General features: G+C 38.8%; 1 protein-coding gene across 3 annotated transcripts; it reads left to right on the top strand.

Moving 5' to 3' along the window:
- The first annotated feature begins 647 nt into the window (after positions 1 to 647).
- Positions 648 to 20099, top strand: zgc:152774 (uncharacterized protein LOC553526 homolog). 3 transcript variants are annotated; one of them, XM_043257633.1, is made up of 17 exons: positions 648 to 799; positions 891 to 963; positions 1766 to 1898; positions 1985 to 2205; positions 2689 to 2836; positions 3751 to 3910; positions 4468 to 4596; positions 4724 to 4843; positions 5055 to 5158; positions 5346 to 5519; positions 10460 to 10579; positions 14306 to 14383; positions 14644 to 14683; positions 15247 to 15413; positions 16355 to 16958; positions 17470 to 17726; positions 18179 to 20099. In XM_043257633.1, the coding sequence occupies exons 1-17, from the start codon at positions 758 to 760 to the stop codon at positions 18327 to 18329; spliced, it is 2721 nt and encodes a 906-aa protein (XP_043113568.1). In that variant the 5' UTR covers positions 648 to 757; the 3' UTR covers positions 18330 to 20099. The 3 variants fall into 3 exon arrangements, with proteins under 3 accessions (XP_043113568.1, XP_043113567.1, XP_043113569.1); XM_043257632.1 differs by having other exon boundaries at positions 18176 to 20099; XM_043257634.1 differs by lacking the exons at positions 648 to 799; positions 891 to 963 and adding an exon at positions 1080 to 1234 and having other exon boundaries at positions 18176 to 20099.
- The last annotated feature ends 1161 nt before the right edge of the window (positions 20100 to 21260 follow it).

Here is a 21260-nt window from a genome sequence, read left to right as displayed (position 1 = left end):
ATATATATATATCTCATATAGTTTCATTAGTTTCACTTTTGTGTTTTTCCGTGTTTGTCTGTCATAATTTGGCCAGTGTAATCATATATGACATTTTATGTAACACAGAACAGAGAACATACAGATAAAACAAATACAGAAAATTACTTTTACCTTTTAAAATTATAATGTATTATTAAAATGTGTTTATAATAATACATTAATACTTCTATAATAATACTAACATATTTTATAATCATTTCATTTAAGAAAATAGTAACGCTAAAATATAAAATAAAAGTATTTAAATAAATACATTTTATTTTGTTCAGTTTTTATAGTATTCAGATTATACAATACAAGATAAGATTATACAGTAATAACAATTTATAAAAAAAGTATATTTATTTAGAATGTTAAACGTTTTCGAATGATTAAAAAGTTCAGATGAAAGAAACGACATAGGAAATATTAACTCTCAAAAAAAAAAAAAAAGAGCGTGCAGATGAGATGTGCTCTGTAGAGCTCTGTGTGGGAGTGTGTACACACACAGTCACACACACACACAGAGAGAGAGAGAGAGAGAGAGAGAGAGAGAGAGAGAGAGAGAGAGAGAGAGAGAGAGAGAGAGAGAGAGAGAGAGAGAGAGAGAGAGAGAGAGAGAGAGAGAGAGAGAGAGAGAGAGAGAGAGAGAGAGAGAGAGAGAGAGAGAGAGAGAGAGTAGGAGGAAGAATGAACCATCTGCATCTCTTTTCATGCGACGCGTGTTTAAACCCTCATGATGGCGAGACTGAGCGAACACGGGATCCGGCTGAGCTCTGTGTGTAGTGCACTCTTTCTTATCTTCTTTCTTTTCTCATCCTCTACATTGTGCTTCACCATGATTATATTGCGTAACGTTGTTTTTATAGATGAGCCCGTCGTACCTGGAGAGCAACTCCACCAGTCACACATGGCCCTTCAGTGCGGTCGCGGAACTCATCGGTGAGCAAAACACAAACGCATTCATCTGTTCGGAAGAAAAGCTCAGTTTTGTCAGGAACTGCTGATACTTTCGCTTTTAACTTCCGCGAGTCTCGAGACAATAAACGCGCACATCAACTCGCGCACCTGTTGCAGGCAAACTACAGTATCTTACAGATAATGGCGTAATGTTGAAACTCCCCACGCCTAATGCATTTTGCGTGTAAAGATGCTTACCATGTTTGAATCACATTGCGTTAAATAAAGACATACAGGAGAGGGCAACGCTAAGGTGGGTTTCGTGTACAGTGTATTCATAAACTGATTTGGTTCGGATTGAAGCGTACGAATGCATAAATGCTAAACAAATTAATGTAAATAACGATAAACGAACGCCTTAAAACCAATTATCAAAAGTACTTTTGGGAAAAAAAAACGTGATGAGCTGTCTGCGCTTTATCTGCTAGGATGGATGGTTTATGGTAAAAGCTGATGGAAATAAGTGAAGCTTGCAGGATCTGATCTAAGTACCGTTAGAAACAGGAAACTGTGCTCCTGTAGTTGCTTTTGATCACTTAATGATCAAGATTTGAGGTTGAACAAAATCCGTCTTAATTATTTCTTCGGTTTCATCTTGATATCCTGTTAAACGGCTTGCGTGTTTGTTTGTTTTTAGGTTGTAGGTTATATTTAGATATCTGCCTTTTTGCAGATGGCTTGCAGTTCTAAGAGAAAGCAGAAAGCGCTGCGGAAAGCAACCATGTTTTGCAGCACTGTACGCAGTCGCACTCCAATTATATTCATTTATCTGCATGTGTCACAGATAATGCATCCGACCCAGGAGTCACAGCCAAGAACATCTGGATTGATGTTGTGACGGTCAGAGAACAGCTGTGCCTCAGTTTTATGGACAACGGGAGCGGTATGACGCCCAGCAAGCTGCACAAAATGCTCAGGTGTGTGAAAACGAGACACGAATGGCGCCTCGAGTCTTGTTGAGGAGAGACATTTCGTAAAGACGAATCTCTCGCTTTCTTTGCAGCTTCGGATTCACAGAGAAAGGCTCCAGTAAAAGCGGTCATCAGCCCATCGGCGTGTACGGAAACGGGTTTAAGTCGGGTTCGATGCGTCTCGGCCGCGATGCTCTGATCTTCACAAAAAATGGTGGCTGCCAGAGCGTGGGCATGTTGTCTCAAACCTTCTTACAGGCCATTAAAGCTCAGGCTGTGATCGTACCCATCGCCCCGTTCAACCAACAGACCAATATCCTTTTGCTCAGTCGAAATACGGCTCTATCTACTCAAGACTTGAACATTTTTTCTCTTTGTTCAAAAGCTTTTGTGTTTGGGTTAAAGCTAATTCACACTGGTTTGCACGCAAACACACTAAACTGCTCATAAGAGACTAGAAAATATAAAACAGGATAAGAAATGTAATTAAAATTACAATTACCATTCCAAAACACATCCATATTTCGAAACTTTGCATGCACATACTTGACAATAAATGAGACATTTCCACCAAATTCCTTAAAGAAATAAATAGTTTAACCAGTATTTTGAACAGTTTGAAAATTACAGAGTCAAATACACAACAGGAGGATTAAAGAAAAAAGAAGACGCTCGCATTTGTTTTGCATGCATGTGCTCTATGCTTAGACTATATGCAAACAGAAAAACGCACGTAAGATGCATGTATTTCGGATGTCTCAGTGGGACAAAACATTGCCTTTAACTCCCGCCTCACAGACGCTGGTGGTAACAGAGGATTCGGAGGCAAGTCTGAGAGCCATCCTGAAATATTCTCTCTTCCAGAACGTCCCTGAGTTACAAGAGCAGTTGGACTCCATTCAGGGCAAGAAAGGAACCAAGATACTCATCTGGAACATCCGCAGGTCTGTCATCTGGCAGTTTTTTAAACTACTTTGCCAGAGTTGCATGGATGCGGTCAGTCGTAGTGAAAGATGACGTTACAGAGAAAATGCAGACGGGAGAGCCATTATGTTCAGTGTCATAATTAATTTGCATGTAATTTACATGTTGCATGCAGGTGAGTGTACTGACTCTGTCGGAACAACACAATCCTGATTTGTGTTTCTTTTGAATATAACCCTGAACTGCTTAGTTTAACAAATCAAGTCATTTTAATCACCCTAAAGCATGTGATTCTCTAAACCCTAACGAATAGCAGGTTTCTAATTATATTTCTGTGTTTACTTGCATTTTTAAGTACATTTACAAGCTTTTATCTCAGATACCTGTGAAAGCCACTATGGAATAGGAAATAAATAAAAGGTAACTTTTTATTACAAATTGGGTTTTTCCTTGCAGCTCTAAGTTTATATCTCACTATTCTGAGAACAAAAGTGAGACAGAAAAAAAACAGAACTGTGAAATGTAAATTTCTTTGTACTGTAATGTTTATGTTTCACAATTTTGACATTTTCGTTGAATTCTAAGTTTATACCTCAAAATTCTTGTTTCTCAGAAATGCGAGAAATAGAAAGTCCAAACCGTCAGATAAAAAGTTTCTAGCCATCTTATACCATGCTTCAATCGATATCAGGACATTTACAGTGTTTCACATTTGATATGTTTTTTTTAATAGTAGGTTTTGTGTTTATTAGTCACTTTCTTGATAAATTAAATGCAATACGCAAGTATGTTTTATTCCAAACTGAGTGCGTGACATGATAATTGATATAATTTTTTTTTTTTTTTCAGTTTATCCAACAGTATTGTTCTTTGTAACCTGAATGCAGAAATACTAAATGTTTTTTGAATCATTTTTTTACATTTTCTCTCACAGAAATAAAGATGGAAAGCCGGAGTTTGACTTTGACTCGGATACAGAGGACGTCCGTCTCCCGGAGATCCAGTCAGAGGAGACTCAAGGAAAGTGGAGGAGAGATTATTACAAGCACCGCAGAGACAGTAACAACATCCCTGAGATGGAGTTTTCTCTCAGAGTGAGTGAGAGAGAGACAAACAGAGAGAGAGAGAGAGAGAGAGAGAGAAATGGCCAAAAGAGCAAGAAACTTCATGATATTTATGGCCTGTGGTTGTTTTACAGTGTGACTTCATATGTACGTGTGTGCAGCTGTGTGCGTGCATGCATGTGTGCGTGTGTGTGCGTGCGTGTGTGTGAATTATAGGTGTGAATGGGTGAATTTCAGACTTTAAGTTGCTTGTGGCGTAGAGATAAAGATCAGAAGCTGATCAGCTATTTTACTTTTCCACTAAATGTATTTCCATCAAAAGGATATTTTAAAAACGTATATTTAGAGTTATAGTTTAAAAGAGTGTGACTGTAAACACAGTGAGGCTGTACAACTGCTGTGTTCAGCCAAAAACTACTGAATTTCGGAAGATGTTCAACGTGTTATTGCTATTTTTACTTTTTAGGAACTTTTGAATATGTTTTGTCTCAGTCAATTGCAGTTTGATGTTTCCTTGAATTAAATGGAAAAAGTTGAGAAATAACTGGAAAAATAAACGCTAACACAAATTCTGTCTGCCATTCCAGGCTTATCTCAGTATCCTTTACCTAAAGCCCAGGATTCAAATCATTCTGAGAAAGAAGAAAGTTCAGACTAAGCTGATTGCCAAGAGTCTGTCCATGATCGAGAATGATGTCTATAAACCCCAATTCATCGTATCCTTCCACTTGAAAATCTGCATTATTGTTGTTTACCTATTAATTTTACTGATTACTTTGTTTTTTCCCATAATCCTCCAACTCATTTTGTGTCAAGAGTGTTTTCTTTAAGCATGACTCTCAGAATGAGAGAGTGAAGATTACTTTTGGATTCAACCAGAAAAATAAGGAGCACTATGGAATTATGATGTATCATAAAAACAGACTGATAAAGGCACATGAAAAAGTTGGCTGTCAAATCAAGGTACTGGAGCCAATCATGTGGAAAATCGAGATATAAGCAGGTCCACACGTTATCTGAATATCTGTTTGATGTTATTGTTATCTATTCCACAAAAATATCCAGAAAATGCAGAAAACTTTACTAGATTCTGTCTGGGTCTGGTTATAACTTGGTGACATTAACAATAGCTCAAAAATATCTTTGTGATTAATTTCCCATCTTTTTCCTTCAGTCATCAGGTCAAAGGACAGGGGTCGGGGTCATCGGAGTGATTGAGTGTAACTTCCTCAAGCCCGCACATAACAAGCAGGATTTTGAGTACACCAAAGAGTACAGGTGCATTTCAGGAACTCACCACATCCTTTAACCTGCAGTATATATAATAATATGTATATATGTAAAAAAAAAACTGATTTGTATTTATATTTGTATAATGTATTTGTGTGAGATACATTTTTTCATTTAAATACTTATTGTATGTATTATTTCCATTTTTAAATACTTTTTACTGCTTCTCTCATAGACTCACACTAGCTGCTCTTGGCCTCAAACTGAATGATTACTGGCGTGAAAAGAAGGAAAAGAGAGCAAAAGAGAGAGCGTTTCAAGCCTTAGAGAGGAAAAGCCAAGAAGGAGATACTGAGGAAACAGAGGAAGAGGACGATGAAGAGGAGGAGAAAGACGAGGAAGAAGAAGTGTATGATTGATTTCCTCCAAAACTTTTCACACAGTAATGTGCTTTGTTGTGATGGTTAACTGTCAGTCATATGGTCAGAATACTGCCATGGCTTTGTGGGTAAAAAATGAAAGATGGTGTAACCAAACCTGTTATAAACTGACTATTTGTCTGTTAGACCACAAACCTCACACGTACATGCATAACAGAAAACAGACATACAAAAAAACGTCTTGTTATAGCAGAGGTCGAGTTGAGCTCTTAAATGCAGGTGGGCGGCACAGAGAAACTTGAAACTGTTAATCACTTGGTTAAAGTAGTAGCATGGTTCATTTCTTAAATGTATACGAGTAAATCATGCCACAAACACATGCCACAAACACATTGATCACAACCAAAATTCTCATGAAAACAAAACTGAGGCTTTGTTTTGTTAGGTTTGCAAAAATGTATTGATGCAGAATACACAGATAGTTTTCATTTGATCATTTTTCATCATAATAATCTTAACAGCTTTTTTACATTTCAAAGCCTAAATAGAATTGGTAGAGGTAAAATGTTAAACAGACTGGAAGTAAACGTTAATATTCTTTTAACTCTCTCAGTCTTTCAATGAATGTTTGACTTTGAATAGTTTACAAGAGTAAGATTATAAAAACACACATATGTCAATTTCTTCTCTGGCCAAATATGAAAAATATAATTAGTTAAATGGTTTGATTCCATTAGAGCACAAACATTTCTTTTAGATGTGATTAATCTCTTTGACAGCATAAAAACAAACTTTTATTTTAGATGCGATTAATCGGTTCGACAGCATAAGAACGCAAACATTTCTTTTAGATGTGATTAATCAGTTTGACAGCATAAAAACAAACTTTTATTTTAGATGCGACTAATCGGTTTGACAGCATAAGAACACAAACTTATTTTAGATGTGATTATTAGGTTTGACAGCATAAGAACACACTTTTAATTTAGATGAGATTAATCGGTTTGACAGCAAAAGAAAATAAATGTTTATTTTAGATGTGATTAATCAGTTTGACAGCATAAGAACAAACTTTTAATTTAGATGTGATTAATTGGTTTGACAGCATAAAATCAAACTTTAATTTTAGATGTGATTAATCGGTTAGACAGCATAAGAACACAAACATTTCTTTTAGATGTGATTAATAGGTTTGACAGCATAAGAACAAACTTTTAATTTAGATGTGATTAATCGGTTCGACAGCATAAAAACAAACTTATTTTAGATGTGATTAATCTCTTTGACAGCATAAGAATGCAAACTTATTTTAGATGTGATTAATAGGTTTGACAGCATAAGAACACACTTTTAATTTAGATGTGATTAATCGGTTCGACAGCATAAAAACAAACTTTTAGTTTACATGTGATTAATCAGTTTGACGGCATAAAAACAAACTTTTATTTTAGATGTGATTAATAGGTTTGACAGCATAAGAACACACTTCTAATTTAGATGTGATAAATTGGTTCAAAAGCATAAGAACACAAACTTTTATTTTAGATGTGATTAATCGGTTTGACAGCATAAAAATCGGTTTGACAGCCTGAGAACACAAACTTATTTTAGATGTGATTAATAGGTTCGACAGCATAAGAACACACTTTTAATTTAGATGTGATTAATCGGTTTGACAGCATAAGAAAATAAACTTTTATTTTAAATGTGATTAAGCGGTTCGACAACATAAGAACACAAACTTTTGTTTTAGATGTGATTAATCAGTCTGACAGCAAAAAACAAACTTTAATTTTAGATGTGATTAATCGGTTCGACAGCATAAGAACACAAACATTTCTTTTAGATGTGATTAATCAGTTTGACAGCATAAAAACTAACTTTTATTTTAAATGTGATTAATCGGTTCGACAGCATAAGAACTCAAACTTTTATTTTAGATGTGATTAATCGGTTTGACAGCATAAAAATCGGTTTGACAGCCTGAGAACACAAACTTATTTTAGATGTGATTAATAGGTTCGACAGCATAAGAACACACTTTTAATTTAGATGTGATTAATCGGTTTGACAGCATAAGAACACAAACTTTTCTTTTAGATGTGATATATCGGTTCGAAAGCATAAGAACACAAGCTTTTCTCTTAGATGTGATTAATTGGTTTGACAGCATAAAAACAAACTTTTCTTTTAGATGTGATTAATCTCTTTGACATCATGAAAACAAATTTTAATTTTAGATGTGATTAATCGGTTATGTAATGATACATCAGAGACGTGGGGATCCATTTGCGACTGAGCTTTAATCGTGGTCGGGCAGGCAGGGTCAAACAGGAGCAAACGATAATACACGAGGGAAATCCAAGAGACGTAAACCGATAACAGGCAGTAGGTCAGAAGGCAGGCAGATATCAATCACAAGAGTAAACAAGGCACAGGTCGGCAACAGGAAAACAAACACGGGAATAAACGCTCAGAATTGCAGTAAACACAAACAAGACTTCGCGATGAGCGAGCGTGAGAGAGTCCATTATAAAGGCTGGATGATGCGGAACACCTGGTGGCTGTAATCAGCCCAAGGTACGGGGTTGTGGGAAATGTAGTCTTTTAGCGATTAGTATTCCGGTGAGAGCTCCCTCCGGTGGTGGTCGGAGAGAGCCACAGAGGTGCTGTTCGTGACAGGTTAGACAGCATAAGAACACAAACGTTTCTTTTAGATGTGATATATTGGTTCAAAAGCATAAGAACACAAGCTTTTCTTTTAGATGTGATTAATTGGTTTGATAGCATAAAAACAAACTTTTATTTTAGATGTGATTAATCGGTTTGACAGCATAAAACACTTTAATTTAGATGTGATTAATCGGTTTGACAGCATAAAAACACAAACCTTTCTTTTAGATGTGATTAATAAGTTGGACAGCATAAAAACACAAGCTATTATTTTAGATGTGATTAATCAGTTTGACAGCATAAGAAAATAAACTTTTATTTTAGATGTGATTAAGCGGTTCGACAACATAAGAACACAAACTTTTGTTTTAGATGTGATTAATCAGTCTGACAGCAAAAAACAAACTTTAATTTTAGATGTGATTAATCGGTTCGACAGCATAAGAACACAAACATTTCTTGTAGATGTGATTAATCAGTTTGACAGCATAAAAACTAACTTTTATTTTAAATGTGATTAATCGGTTCGACAGCATAAGAACTCAAACTTTTATTTTAGATGTGATTAATCGGTTCGACAGCATAAGAACACAAACCTTTCTTTTACATGTGATTAATCAGTTTGACAGCATAAAAACAAATTTTTCTTTTAGATGTGATTAATCTCTTTGACAGCATAAAAACAAACTGTTATTTTAGATGTGATTAATCGGTTTGACAGCATAAAAACAAACTTTTAGTTTAAATGTGATTAATCGGTTTGACAGCATAAAAACAAACTTTTAGTTGAGATGTGATTAATCAGTTTGACAGCATAAAAACAAACTTTTATTTTAGATGTGATTAATCTCTTTGACAGCATAAGAACACAAACTTAAGATGTGATTAATCGGTTCGACAGCATAACAACACAAACATTTTTTTAGATGTGATTAATAGGTTCGACAGCTTAAAAACAAACTTTTCTTTTAGATGTGATAGATCAGTTTGTAAGCATAAAAGCTCAAACTTTTCTTTTAGATGTGATTAATCTCTTTGACAGCATAAAAACAATCTTTTATTTTAGATATGATTAATCAGTTTGACAGCATAAGAACACAAACTTTTATTTTAGATGTGAATAATTGGTATGACAGCTTAAAAACAAACTTTTCTTTTAGATGTGATTAATCAATTTGACAGCATAAAAACAAACTTTTATTTTAGATGTGATTAATCCGTTTGACAGCATAAGAACACAAACTTATTTTAGATGTGATTAATCGGTTTGACAGCGTAAGAACACAAACATTTCTTTTAGATGTGATTAATCAGTTTGACAGCATAAAAACACAAATATTTCTTTTAGATGTTATTAATCGATTTGACCACATAAGAACACAAACATTTCTTTTAGATGTGATTAATTGGTTTGACAGCATAAAAACAAACTTTTAGTTTAGATGTGATTAATCGGTTTGACAGCATAAGAACACAAACTTATTTTAGATGTGATTAATAGGTTTGACAGCATAAGAACACAAACTTTTCTTTTAGATGTGATTAATCAGTCTGACAGCAAAAAACACTTTTATTTTAGATGTGATTAATCGGTTTGACAGCATAAGAACACAAACTTATTTAAGATGTGATTAATCGGTTCGACAGCATAACAACACAAACATTTCTTTTAGATGTGATAGATCAGTTTGTAAGCATAAGAGCTCAAACTTTTCTTTTAGATGTGATTAATCTCTTTGACAGCATAAAAACAATCTTTTATTTTAGATATGATTAATCAGTTTGACAGCATAAGAACACAAACTTTTATTTTAGATGTGAATAATTGGTTTGAAAGCTTAAAAACAAACTTTTCTTTTAGATGTGATTAATCAATTTGACAGCATAAAAACAAACTTTTATTTTAGATGTGATTAATCCGTTTGACAGCATAAGAACACAAACTTATTTTAGATGTGATTAATCGGTTTGACAGCGTAAGAACACAAACATTTCTTTTAGATGTGATTAATCGGTTTGACAGCATAAAAACACTTTTATTTTAGATGTGATTATTCGGTTTGACAGCATAAAAACAAACTTTTAGTTTAGATGTGATTAATAAGTTTGACAGCATAAAAATCGGTTTGACAGCATGAGAACACAAACTTATTTTAGATGTGATTAATAGGTTTGACAGCATAAAAACACACTTTCATCAAATTAGAACAAAACTTTTATTTTGGATGATGGATTTAATATCTTCACACACAAGTTAATATGACCATGAGTATTAATGGCTTTATTGTGTCTGAAGGGATGTAACGTGGATTCAATGTGAAGAGTGTTTGAAATGGAGAGGAATCAGCACTTTACTGTTTGCTGGAAGCGTTCCTGATCCATTCACTTGCAGCATGCACCCGATACTGCGCTTAAGGTGAGTCTTTACCTGCTTGTTCAGAATGCAGTACTAGTATACCACACACATTATATATGCACTACAGTATGTATACTGTGCACATTAAACTAGTTTTCTGTGTGAAAGTATCCAGATGACACGATTTACCAGAATGTGACATAAAAATTGAAAAGGATTAAAAATGCTACTAATGTATTAATATACATCTTGATTAGAACATGTGATAAACATAGTAAAGTCATGAGACGGCATAGTGCACAGTAAAAGGCAGCAATGCAGTGCACTAGAAATCCATTCCAAATACGCTGCTTTTCTTTACTTCTTATTTAGTTAGACTGCACAGATTTAAGGACTTTAAACATAACTGGCTTATAAACAGACAATAACCATAAGGGAAAAGATAACTGGATTGCAATGCTGAAATGCAAATTTGTATTCAATAGTATGCTTTAGCCACCCTTGTCCGACTGAGGACCATGGCCTCAGACTTGGAGGTGCTGATTCTCATCCCAGCCGCTTCACACTCAGCTGCAAACCGCCCCAGCGCACACTGTAGGTCTTGGCCAGATGTAGCCAACAGAACAACATCATCAGCAAAAAGCAGAGAAGCTATTCTGTGGCCACCAAACCAGACCCCCTCCGGCCCCCGGCTGCGCCTAGAAATCCTGTCCATAAAAATAATGAACAAGACCGGTGACAAAGGGCAGCCCTGTCGGAGTCCAACATGCACTGGGAACAAGTCTGACTTAATGCTGGCAATGCGAACCAAGCTCCTGCTCTGATCATATAGGGATTGGACAGCCCTTAGCAAAGGGCCCCTTACCCCATATTCCCAGAGCACCCCCCACAGGACACCACGAGGAACCCGGTCGAATGCCTTCTCCAAATCCACAAAACACATGTGGACTGGTTGGGCAAACTCCCAGGAACCCTCCAGCATCCTGAAGAGGGTATAGAGCTGGTCCAGTGTTCCACGTCCAGGACGAAACCCGCATTGTTCCTCTTGAAGCTGAGGTTCAACTATCGGACGGATTCTCCTCTCCAGTACCCTGGCATAGACTTTCCCAGGGAGGCTGAGAAGTGTGATCCCCCTATAGTTGGAGCACACCCTCCGGTCCCCCTTCTTAAAAAGAGGAACCACCACCCCGGTCTGCCAGTCCAGAGGCACTGTCCCCCGCGTCCACGCGATGCTGCAGAGGCGTGTCAGCCAAGACAGCCCTACAACATCCAGAGACCTGAGGTACTCCGGGCGGATCTCGTCCACCCCTGGTGCCTTGCCACCGAGGAGCTTCTCAACAACCTCAGTGACCTCGGCCAGGGTGATGGTCGAGTCCCCCCCCGGGTCCCCGGCCTCTGCTCCCTCAGTGGAAGACGTGTTGGCGGGATTGAGGAGGTCCTCAAAGTATTCCTTCCACCGCCCGACAATATCCCCAGTCGAGGTTAGCAGGTTCCCACCAGCACTGTATACGGTGTTGGCAGGGCACTGCTTCCCTTTTCTGAGGCGTCGGACGGTTTGCCAGAACCTCTTTGAGGCCGTCCGATAGTCATTTTCCATGGCCTCCCCGAACTCCTCCCAGACCCGAGTTTTTGCCTGCACAACCACCCGGGCAGCGGTCCGCTTGGCCCACCGGTACCTGTCAGCTGCCTCAGGAGTCCCATGAGCCAACCAGGCCCGATAGGACTCCTTCTTCAGCTTGACGGCATCCCTTACTTCCGATGTCCACCATCGGGTTCGGGGGTTGCCGCCACGACATGCACCGGAGACTTTACGGCCTTTACGGCTGCGTCGACCAAAGAGCTAGAGAACATAGTCCACTCGGACTCAATGTCTCCAGCCTCCCTCGGAATCCGGTCAAAGCTCTGCTGGAGGCGGGAGTTGAAGATCTCCCTGACAGGGGTCTCTGCCAAACGTTCCCAACAGACCCTCACAGTGCGTTTAGGTCTGCCAAGTCTGTCTGGCCTCCTCCCCCGCCAACGAATCCAACCAACCACCAGGTGGTGATCAGTTGACAGCTCCGCCCCTCTCTTCACCCGAGTGTCCAAGACATGCGGCCGGAGATCAGATGATACAACCACAAAGTCGATCATCGACCTCCGCCCTAGGGTGTCCTGATGCCACGTGTACTGGTGGACACCCTTATGCTTGAACATGGTGTTCGTTATGGACAGACCGTGACTAGCACAGAATTCCAACAACAGAACACCACTCAGGTTTAGATCGGGGGGGCCGTTCCTCCCAATCACGCCTCCAGGTGTCACTAGCATCACCAACATGAGCGTTGAAGTCCCCCAGCAGGACGATAGAGTCCCCGGTTGGAGCACTTTCCAGCACCCCTCCCAGGGACTCCAAGAAGGCCGGGTACTCTACACTGCCATTCGGCCCGTAGGCACAAATGACAGTGAGAGTCCTCCCCCCAACCCGGAGTCGCAGGGAGGCGACCCTCCCGTCCACCGGGTTAAACTCCAACACATGGCGGCTAAGCTGGGGAGCTATGAGCAAGCCCACACCAGCCTGCCGCTCTCACTGTGGGCAACACCAGAGTAGTGAAGAGTCCAGCCCCTTTCGAGGAGATGGGTTCCAGAGCCCAAGCAGTGCGTGGAGGTGAGCCCGACTATCTCTAGCCGGTATCTCTCGACCTCCCGCAACAACTCAGGCTCCTTCCCCCCCAGAGAGGTGACGTTCCATGTCCCTAGAACTAGGTTCTGAGTCCAGGGGTTGGGTTGTCGAGGTCCCCGCCTTCGACTGCCACCCAAACCACAAGGCACCGGCCCCTTACGGTCCCTCCTGCAGGTGGTGGGCCCACGGGAGGATGGCCCCACGTCGCTGTTTCGGGCTGAGCCCGGCCGGGTCCCGTGGGGCAAGACCCGGCCACCAGGCGCTTGCATGCCGGCCCCGGCCCCAGGCTTGGCTCCATGGCGGGGCCCCGGCTGCGCCATACCGGGCGACGTCGCGACTCCATTACAGTTTTTATCCATAAGGGGTGAGGTGGCCCCCTTCAGGTTGGTGGGGAGCTCCTGCCCCAGGTGGAGGAGTTTAAGTATCTTGGGGTCTTGTTCACGAGTGAGGGAAGGATGGAACGAGAGATCGACAGACAGATCGGTGCAGCTTCTGCAGTAATGCGGTCGCTGTACTGGTCTGTCATGGTGAAGAAGGAGCTGAGCCGCAAGGCGAAGCTCTCGATTTACCGGTCGATCTTCGTTCCTACTCTCACCTATGGTCATGAGCTTTGGGTCATGACCGAAAGGATGAGATCTCGGATACAAGTGGCCGAAATGAGTTTCCTCCGTAGGGTGGCTGGGCGCTCCCTTAGAGATAGGGTGAGGAGTTCAGTCACTCGGGAGGAGCTCGGAGTAGACCCGCTGCTCCTCCACATCGAGAGAGGCCAGCTGAGGTGGCTCGGGCATCTGTTCCGGATGCCTCCAGGACGCCTCCCAAGGGAGGTGTTCCGGGCATGTCTCACCGGGAGGAGGCCCCGGGGAAGACCTAGGACACGCTGGAGGGACTATGTCTCTCGGCTGGCCTGGGAGCGCCTCGGTGTTCCCCCGGAAGAGCTGGAGGAAGTGTCTGGGGAGAGGGGAGTCTGGGCGTCCCTGCTTAGACTGTTGCCCCCGCGACCCGGCCCCGGATAAGCGGGAAGAAGAAGAAGAAGAAGAAGAAGAAGAAGAAGAAGTATGCTTTAAACCACACACTACGCATTACATTTCAAAGCATGTCTTATTTTTTTTTGCGTCTTTGTTGCGCAGGAGCTGTTTGTTACCAGAAGAAACAGAGGAAAACGCTGAAGTCACAACACCCAGCTATGAAAAAAAACTCAAAAAACAGTTAAGACAGTAAAATTGTCTCTGCACCACAAAAAAACTTTGAAAATTTTAATCATTATTAAAACAATAACCAAAAAAACGGCAAGTGAAACATTGAATTTACCAGCAACTGTTAAAGCAGAAATTAATCTAATTATTGGAGTTCACTGTAACAAGAATGATTTTTTACATATTTTACACAATTTGATTGAAATACATTTATATACCCGAAATTGAGATATAAATGCATGCAGTGTTAATGTGTGTTTTGTTGTGCACAGGGAACATGCCTCCATCAAGAGAAGAGGAAGATCTCTGGAGGTATTCACCTCTGTTTGTGTGTCAGATGAGGAAGTTCTGTCTCAGTCCATGACTGTCACGAGTGTCAGGGTGTGATCACACTCGCTGTTGGCTTGTTGACTCAGTTTTGTATGTCTGGTCTGTATAAATGTTTTTTGTAGGTCTGCATGCGGCCGTCTTCTTTTGCATGTGGCAGACATGACAAATAATGTGTACGAGTATGAATGCGAGAGTTTTGCCTATGCAAACAAATTATTGGTGTGTGTGTCAGTGTTTGGGAAACTGGGAGAGTATTTTGATACTGTAGTTTGCCAAGCGACCCCATAATTCTTAAACTACAGTCACTACTGTCTACTGTCTTTAATAGATGATTTATAGTTAGTGCATCTAGTAATGATTGAGCTGTTTTATGGGAAGAAAAGGTATTTTTTGATATAAGAAACTAGTTTGTTTTACTGGCTGCTGTTATGTGTCTGAGGCATTTATAGAAATTACATATGTTAATGTGAAAATATCACTTCTCATTTTGGTTTTGACACATTGATCTCACTTCAGACTATAAAAAGTGTGTGCATGTGTTGTAGATGATTAAAAGCCCAGTGCATCTTCTCTGTCGGGGGCTATCTGAACCTGCATCAGAGAGCAAACAGGATGAGGTCAACGTTACCATGACGACAGATACACAGGAAACAGCTGAGGATGGAGTCGGCGACGTTGTCACAGAAGAAGAAGAGTCTTCACCCACCCCGAGGTCTGACAGATACACTCGGCCATTTACACACATTAAAGAATCATTTTTGCGGTGGCTCATTTTTAGGAAGGAAGCAAGTACACAAATACAGATGCAAATCCTTGGTCAATGCATTGGGAGTGCGTTTAACATGTTTAACAAATGCTGTCGTGTTACTGTGGCGGTGAAAAAAGACAAACTACCACCAACTGTGACTTTAAAACAGATTCAGGACGCTTTTAATATGTTTAAAGTGTGCCTATTATGGGTTATGAATTATTAGGAGTCCCCATCAACACATTTTTTTATAATATGCATTTATTTTTATCTTATTTGTTCCATGACTCCTTCAACAATTCGTTTTTTATACCACTCTGGTCACTGGTCGTTTTAATTAACCGTTTTTTAAATTTTTTTATGTCAACATGAAACAGCTTGAGATTCGTTTTAAAAACAACTCATTTCAATGATTCAGAGCCGACTCTTTCTTTTGAGAGACAATAACCTTATACACAGTATACTTTCAGATTTAAAAGGATTTTTCATTCACTTAGAACTGACACATTACATGAAAGGCCATTCTTAAAAATTCATAATAGGGGCACATCATTAATAAATAAGTACATATGAATACATAAATTATATAGAATATATAATATAGTAATTATACTAAATCTGACTTAATTTTAATGTCATTTTTAAAAAAAAGATCAAAGGAAAAATATAAAAAGTAAATCAAATTAATGAATTTCTAAACAAATAAGTCACGTATAAAAGTGTAGAATTTGCAGATAATATTTTACACAAATTCTGAAGATTGTTTTTTAATATAACAGGGTCTTTATATAAAACATTTATGTTACAATCTAGCTGGTCCAATATATGAAATCATTTGAAATCATTAAGTTTAACAAAATTTTAGCTAACATGTTTTAACTAACTTTGCATATTTATTTTTTTAGAAAAAGAAGGAAAGAAACATGTTCAGACATTGAAAACTGCAATAAGTCCCCGACCCATTCTGAAGTTCCAGATGTCTCTGAAGAGGAGACAGAAACAACGGACAAAACGCAAGAGGAAGGACCAGAGACAAACAGCAGGACATCACCAGCAGTGGATACAGTGGCTCAGGAGGACACCATTCAGGCAGAGAGCGTTGTACTTGAGGGCACCGTTGAGCCCCAGATGTCTCAGGGGCCACAGATGCCCAAAGATCAGCCCAGGATCCCCCCTCACCCACTCTCACCTCACACCTCCACAAGCATGACTCAGACGGTGGTCGTCACTCCTCTCAGCCGGCCAGGATTTCAGCCGGTCTCACCGTTACCGGCAGACGGTTCGGACCGTGCCGCACTTGCTCAGAGACTTGCTCAGCTGGACCGGGAATCCAAGCGGCTGAGAAGACTCCTGGGCATCCGAGAGCCAGAGGTTGCCACGGTGACCGAGTCGGAAGGGGGTGCGTCTTCTGATGTCGCCACGGGTGATTCAGGGTCATGTGAACAAAATGCGGAAAGATTGAACCCAGTATCAAATGAGTCTAAGAGGGAGGAACTTTCAGATTGCCAGGTAAGAATGCAGGCAGCCAATCAAATTTCAGTGGCTAATGCCAAATATAAGTGGCTAACTGTTATGAAATATATATATATATATATATATATATATATATATATATATATATATATATATATATTTGTGCATCCTGTGACAATTAGCATGTGCACCAGTATGTGTTAAGATCATCTACAAGGTGACGCTATAATAAGCAACTTTGAATTTTTTATTTTTTAAAAATCGAGATAGATTCTGAATTCTTGTTTCTTCAAAATCCTGGCTTTAAACCATAACAGGTGTACATCTGAAATCAATGTATTTGTACATCTTCTGAAAATTAGTATGCATACCAATCTTTGTAAAGATCAGCCACAAGGTGTATAGATACACAAAAGTGAGATATATATTTAACTTTATAAATAGAGCTTTGCAATAATATAAATATATTTTCTGACAATATAAACATTTACGCAACCATAATTTGTATATACATTGCATGGTACATAATATGCATTGTCGATTATAGAAATCAGAGGAACAGCCCAACAGGCCTCCAACCAGTTCGTCCCCTATCCAGCAGGAGGCAGAAACGAGTCCGAAAGATGAGCTTTACTGGAGCAAAGCATTAGCCAAACTCCAGAGTGAGAACCAGACGCTGCTAACTGATCTGAACAAGCTGAGAACAGAGAGAGACCAACTGCTGAACCGAGTGAGTCAGACAGAGAGAGACACTGAAGAGAGGAGAGACCAGAGCACCAACACACCAAACCACACGTACAATAGGTGTGTATGACTGAGTACGGCTGCACAAAAGAGCTAAGACGTTAGTGCTTGCAATCTGTAGTCTAGTATGTTAACACATACATCGTATAAATTGTATGTAGTTATTTTTTACTTGCCATTTTCTTACACTTTTCTTGTTGATTTTTTATACATCTCTGATTATATAGATATATTTTTTTTCAGCAAAAAAGGTATTAGTTTAAAAGTGGTAGGAATGACATGCAAGAGATTTTCATCCTAAATTCTTTCCAAAAAAGCATTGATTTAAGCATTTATTTACATATACATACATACATACACACACACACACACACACACATATATACATATACATGTATACACATACACACACACACACATATATATGTATGATGAAATAAATGTGTCAAATTTGTGTGTGTCAAATGAAACACTAATATGAACATGCCTCGGTCATTTCTTCCTGACAGCAGTGTAACGCTGGAGAGGTTGCGGTCTATCCGTCGGAATGTGGTTGCGTTACTGTCTTCCATCTTACCGAACCTGGACATGCAGGGAATCGGCTACGACACGAATGATGTAGACAGCATCCTACAGCAGATCATACAAGCCAACAACCTGTGATTTCTCTACCGGATGAAAGAGCAATGGCTTTCTTGCAACACAAGCATTTGAGATCGATCCGAAGCCAAGGACAGAATTATGACGGTCACAGCAAAATTGGTGCAAGGAAAAAGCAGCATTAAAAGGGCTTTTCTTTCATAAACATAATTTATATCGCAAGTTAAAGCTACTATACATTTCACACTCAAATAATTATTCTCAAAGCCCACATTCTTTGAACTTGAATTTTGCATTGATCCGACTAAAACACTTCCTCTCTTCAGCGCTGCAAGTTAAACTACTTTCACAGTTGTGTCACAAACATTTGATCGCTTTTCATTTCAGCTGCATTGCTCTTCTAGAACTTACTGTAAATACACATCTGCAGGCAGCTATTTAATATATATATATTTTAAAGTGCCCCCGTTTTGGATTTTGAGTGAATGGGTACATCCTGCAAAGTTTTACATTTGAAAGTACACTGTGTATAAAGTTTGGACTCTTAAAAGAAAGAGTCGACTCTGAATCACTGACATGAGTTGTTTTTGAAGCCGTTTCATGTTTATGTCAGTGACACATTAGCTTGTTGAACTTTTCTCATTGGTCTGAATGAAAATGTACATTCATTCTTTGCCACTAGGAGCTGCTTTTGGAGCTCACTCCGCGCTCAAACGCTGTTTTATCAGGCTTTACAGGCATGATGAGATGAAAATGAGACCAATCTGACCAATTAAAAGATTTGCATCCTGCTAAGGAGGGGGTTTGGAGAACTGAATCATTGAGTGAATTGTTTATGAGTTGTTGAGCGAATAAGTAAAAAATTATTTGGAGACTCCCGAAACCATAATATGAACCCATATCACCCATAATAGGGGCACTTTAAAGAAATATTTATCCCAAAATTAAAAATTGTATGAAATGTACATACCCTCAGGCTATCTTAAGAAGTAGGTGAGTTTGTTTTTAATGGATAAAGATTTGGAGACATTCGTCATGACATCAGTTGCTCTCCAGTGGATCCTCTGCAGTGAATGGGTGCCGTCAGAATGAGTCCAAACAGCTGATAAAAACATCACAAGTAACTGGCACTGCTCCAGTCCATCAATTAATATCTTGTGAAGTAAAAAACTCTGTTTGTAAGAAACTAATTCATCATTAACATGTTTTTAACTGGCTTTCGGTCCATAATCCATAATTGTAAAAAATCCAGTGACAAGGTCCATCCCTGCTGTCCTCACACATCAAAATCCACCTACATATTTGTTTAGAACTGTTTTGGACCATTTTCTCTTGATCTGTGCAGATTTCTCTCCTGATGTAGACAAGACAACTTTTTCACTCAAGAATTATGATTATGGATAGAGCACTCAATGGTTTTAAGTTTAAAATATCTTAAATATCTTCACATTTTAACTGATGGACTGAAGTGGTGTGTACTACGTCTGGATTATTGTGATGTTTTTTTTCAGCTGTTTGGACTCTCATTCTGACGGCACCCATTCACTCATCCATTGATGAGAAAGTGATGCAATACTACATTTCTCTAAATCGATTCCAATAAGGAAACAAACTCATCTTCATCTTTGGTGTGGTGTTCATCTTTCAGGTGAACTGCTCTTTTTATACAAACATTTGTAGTATTATTATTTTTCTAAAATTATTGTTTTCTACTATATATTTTTTTATTACGTAACGTAACAAACTTAACCATTGATAAACCGATAATAATGCAACATTTAACTTTTGGACTTTTTTTTTTCTCAATACACAATAAAAGTCTTAAGTGCTTTATTTTGGAAGAGGTTTCTTGGCACATTTCTTTTAGTCACGACTACAGTTTCGAGGTTTGTCGGACTTTGGACAGTACGCACAAAAAGACTAAATACGCTAAGCTTTTCCATAACTTGATTTTTATTACATAATATTACACAATACTGGTTTCATGACAATAAGTTTTAAAACAACTTTTAAATGAGTGGACATCAGGTAAGAACTGCAGGTCACAGACATAAGCCTACAGAGATAGAAAGTCTCCAGCTAGAGAACAACAAGTAAAGAGTCACTCATTTTGCAAAATGCAGGATGAAAGTGGAAACAGTGTTATTGGTGCATTCATTAGAAACACAGTGAGGTGAAGCCAGTTATTTTCACAGTTAGACAGAGGTCATGTGGCAGGAGCGGGAGATCATTCACATTCAGATTCAAATGACAAAAGTGCGTTTCATAGCAGAGATGAACTGATGTTTTAAATCAATGTGTCCAATTTTATGTATTTTAATGCTGCATCACTGATTTAAAATCTCTCATGTCTACTGGTTCAGACGGTTAAAGCTCTTTAAACATCTGGAAATTAATACTGAAGCCTTTCAGATTTTTTTTTTTTTTTAAAACTGAACGGGCTTAATTTAAAGCTAGTTTACTTAGTTGTACAAAAGCGACTTAAAAATCACAAATATAGAATAGAAACGAATTACAGGTGACAGTTCAAACAAAAGCGGAGCGGTACATGACTAGAAACAAACTAGAACAATCATTGCAAACATTTGACGTTAAAACTTCTGATATTGTAATATGATATGCAACTATTTACAGGTTAAGAAGCTCAACTATATCTGATTAAATGCAGGTGTCCAGACTCTTTTAGTCATGGGATTCAAGATCAGGATGAAATGGCCAAGTCTGTCCTTAAACCAACAGGTTTAATATTTATCTAAATGTACAGGCCTACAGTAAGTCCTTTTAACATTTTAGAACATCATGTTATGGCTGAGAGTTTCTCCACACTAAAGGTTACAGAGTTTCTCCATCATCATTTGATAAAAAAGAAACATAGAAGAGAAACGGAAACGGTACTGTTACTGCATGTTCCAAAATAAATGTAACAGGGCCACATTTATAAAAATACAAGCAAAACCTTAAAAAAAAAATTAGAAAGAAAAGAGAAGAAAATAT

This window comes from Puntigrus tetrazona, chromosome 14 (genome assembly GCF_018831695.1).
Source record: "Puntigrus tetrazona isolate hp1 chromosome 14, ASM1883169v1, whole genome shotgun sequence".
Lineage (NCBI taxonomy): Eukaryota > Metazoa > Chordata > Actinopteri > Cypriniformes > Cyprinidae > Puntigrus > Puntigrus tetrazona.
This window is presented reverse-complemented; position numbering and strand designations above follow the sequence as displayed.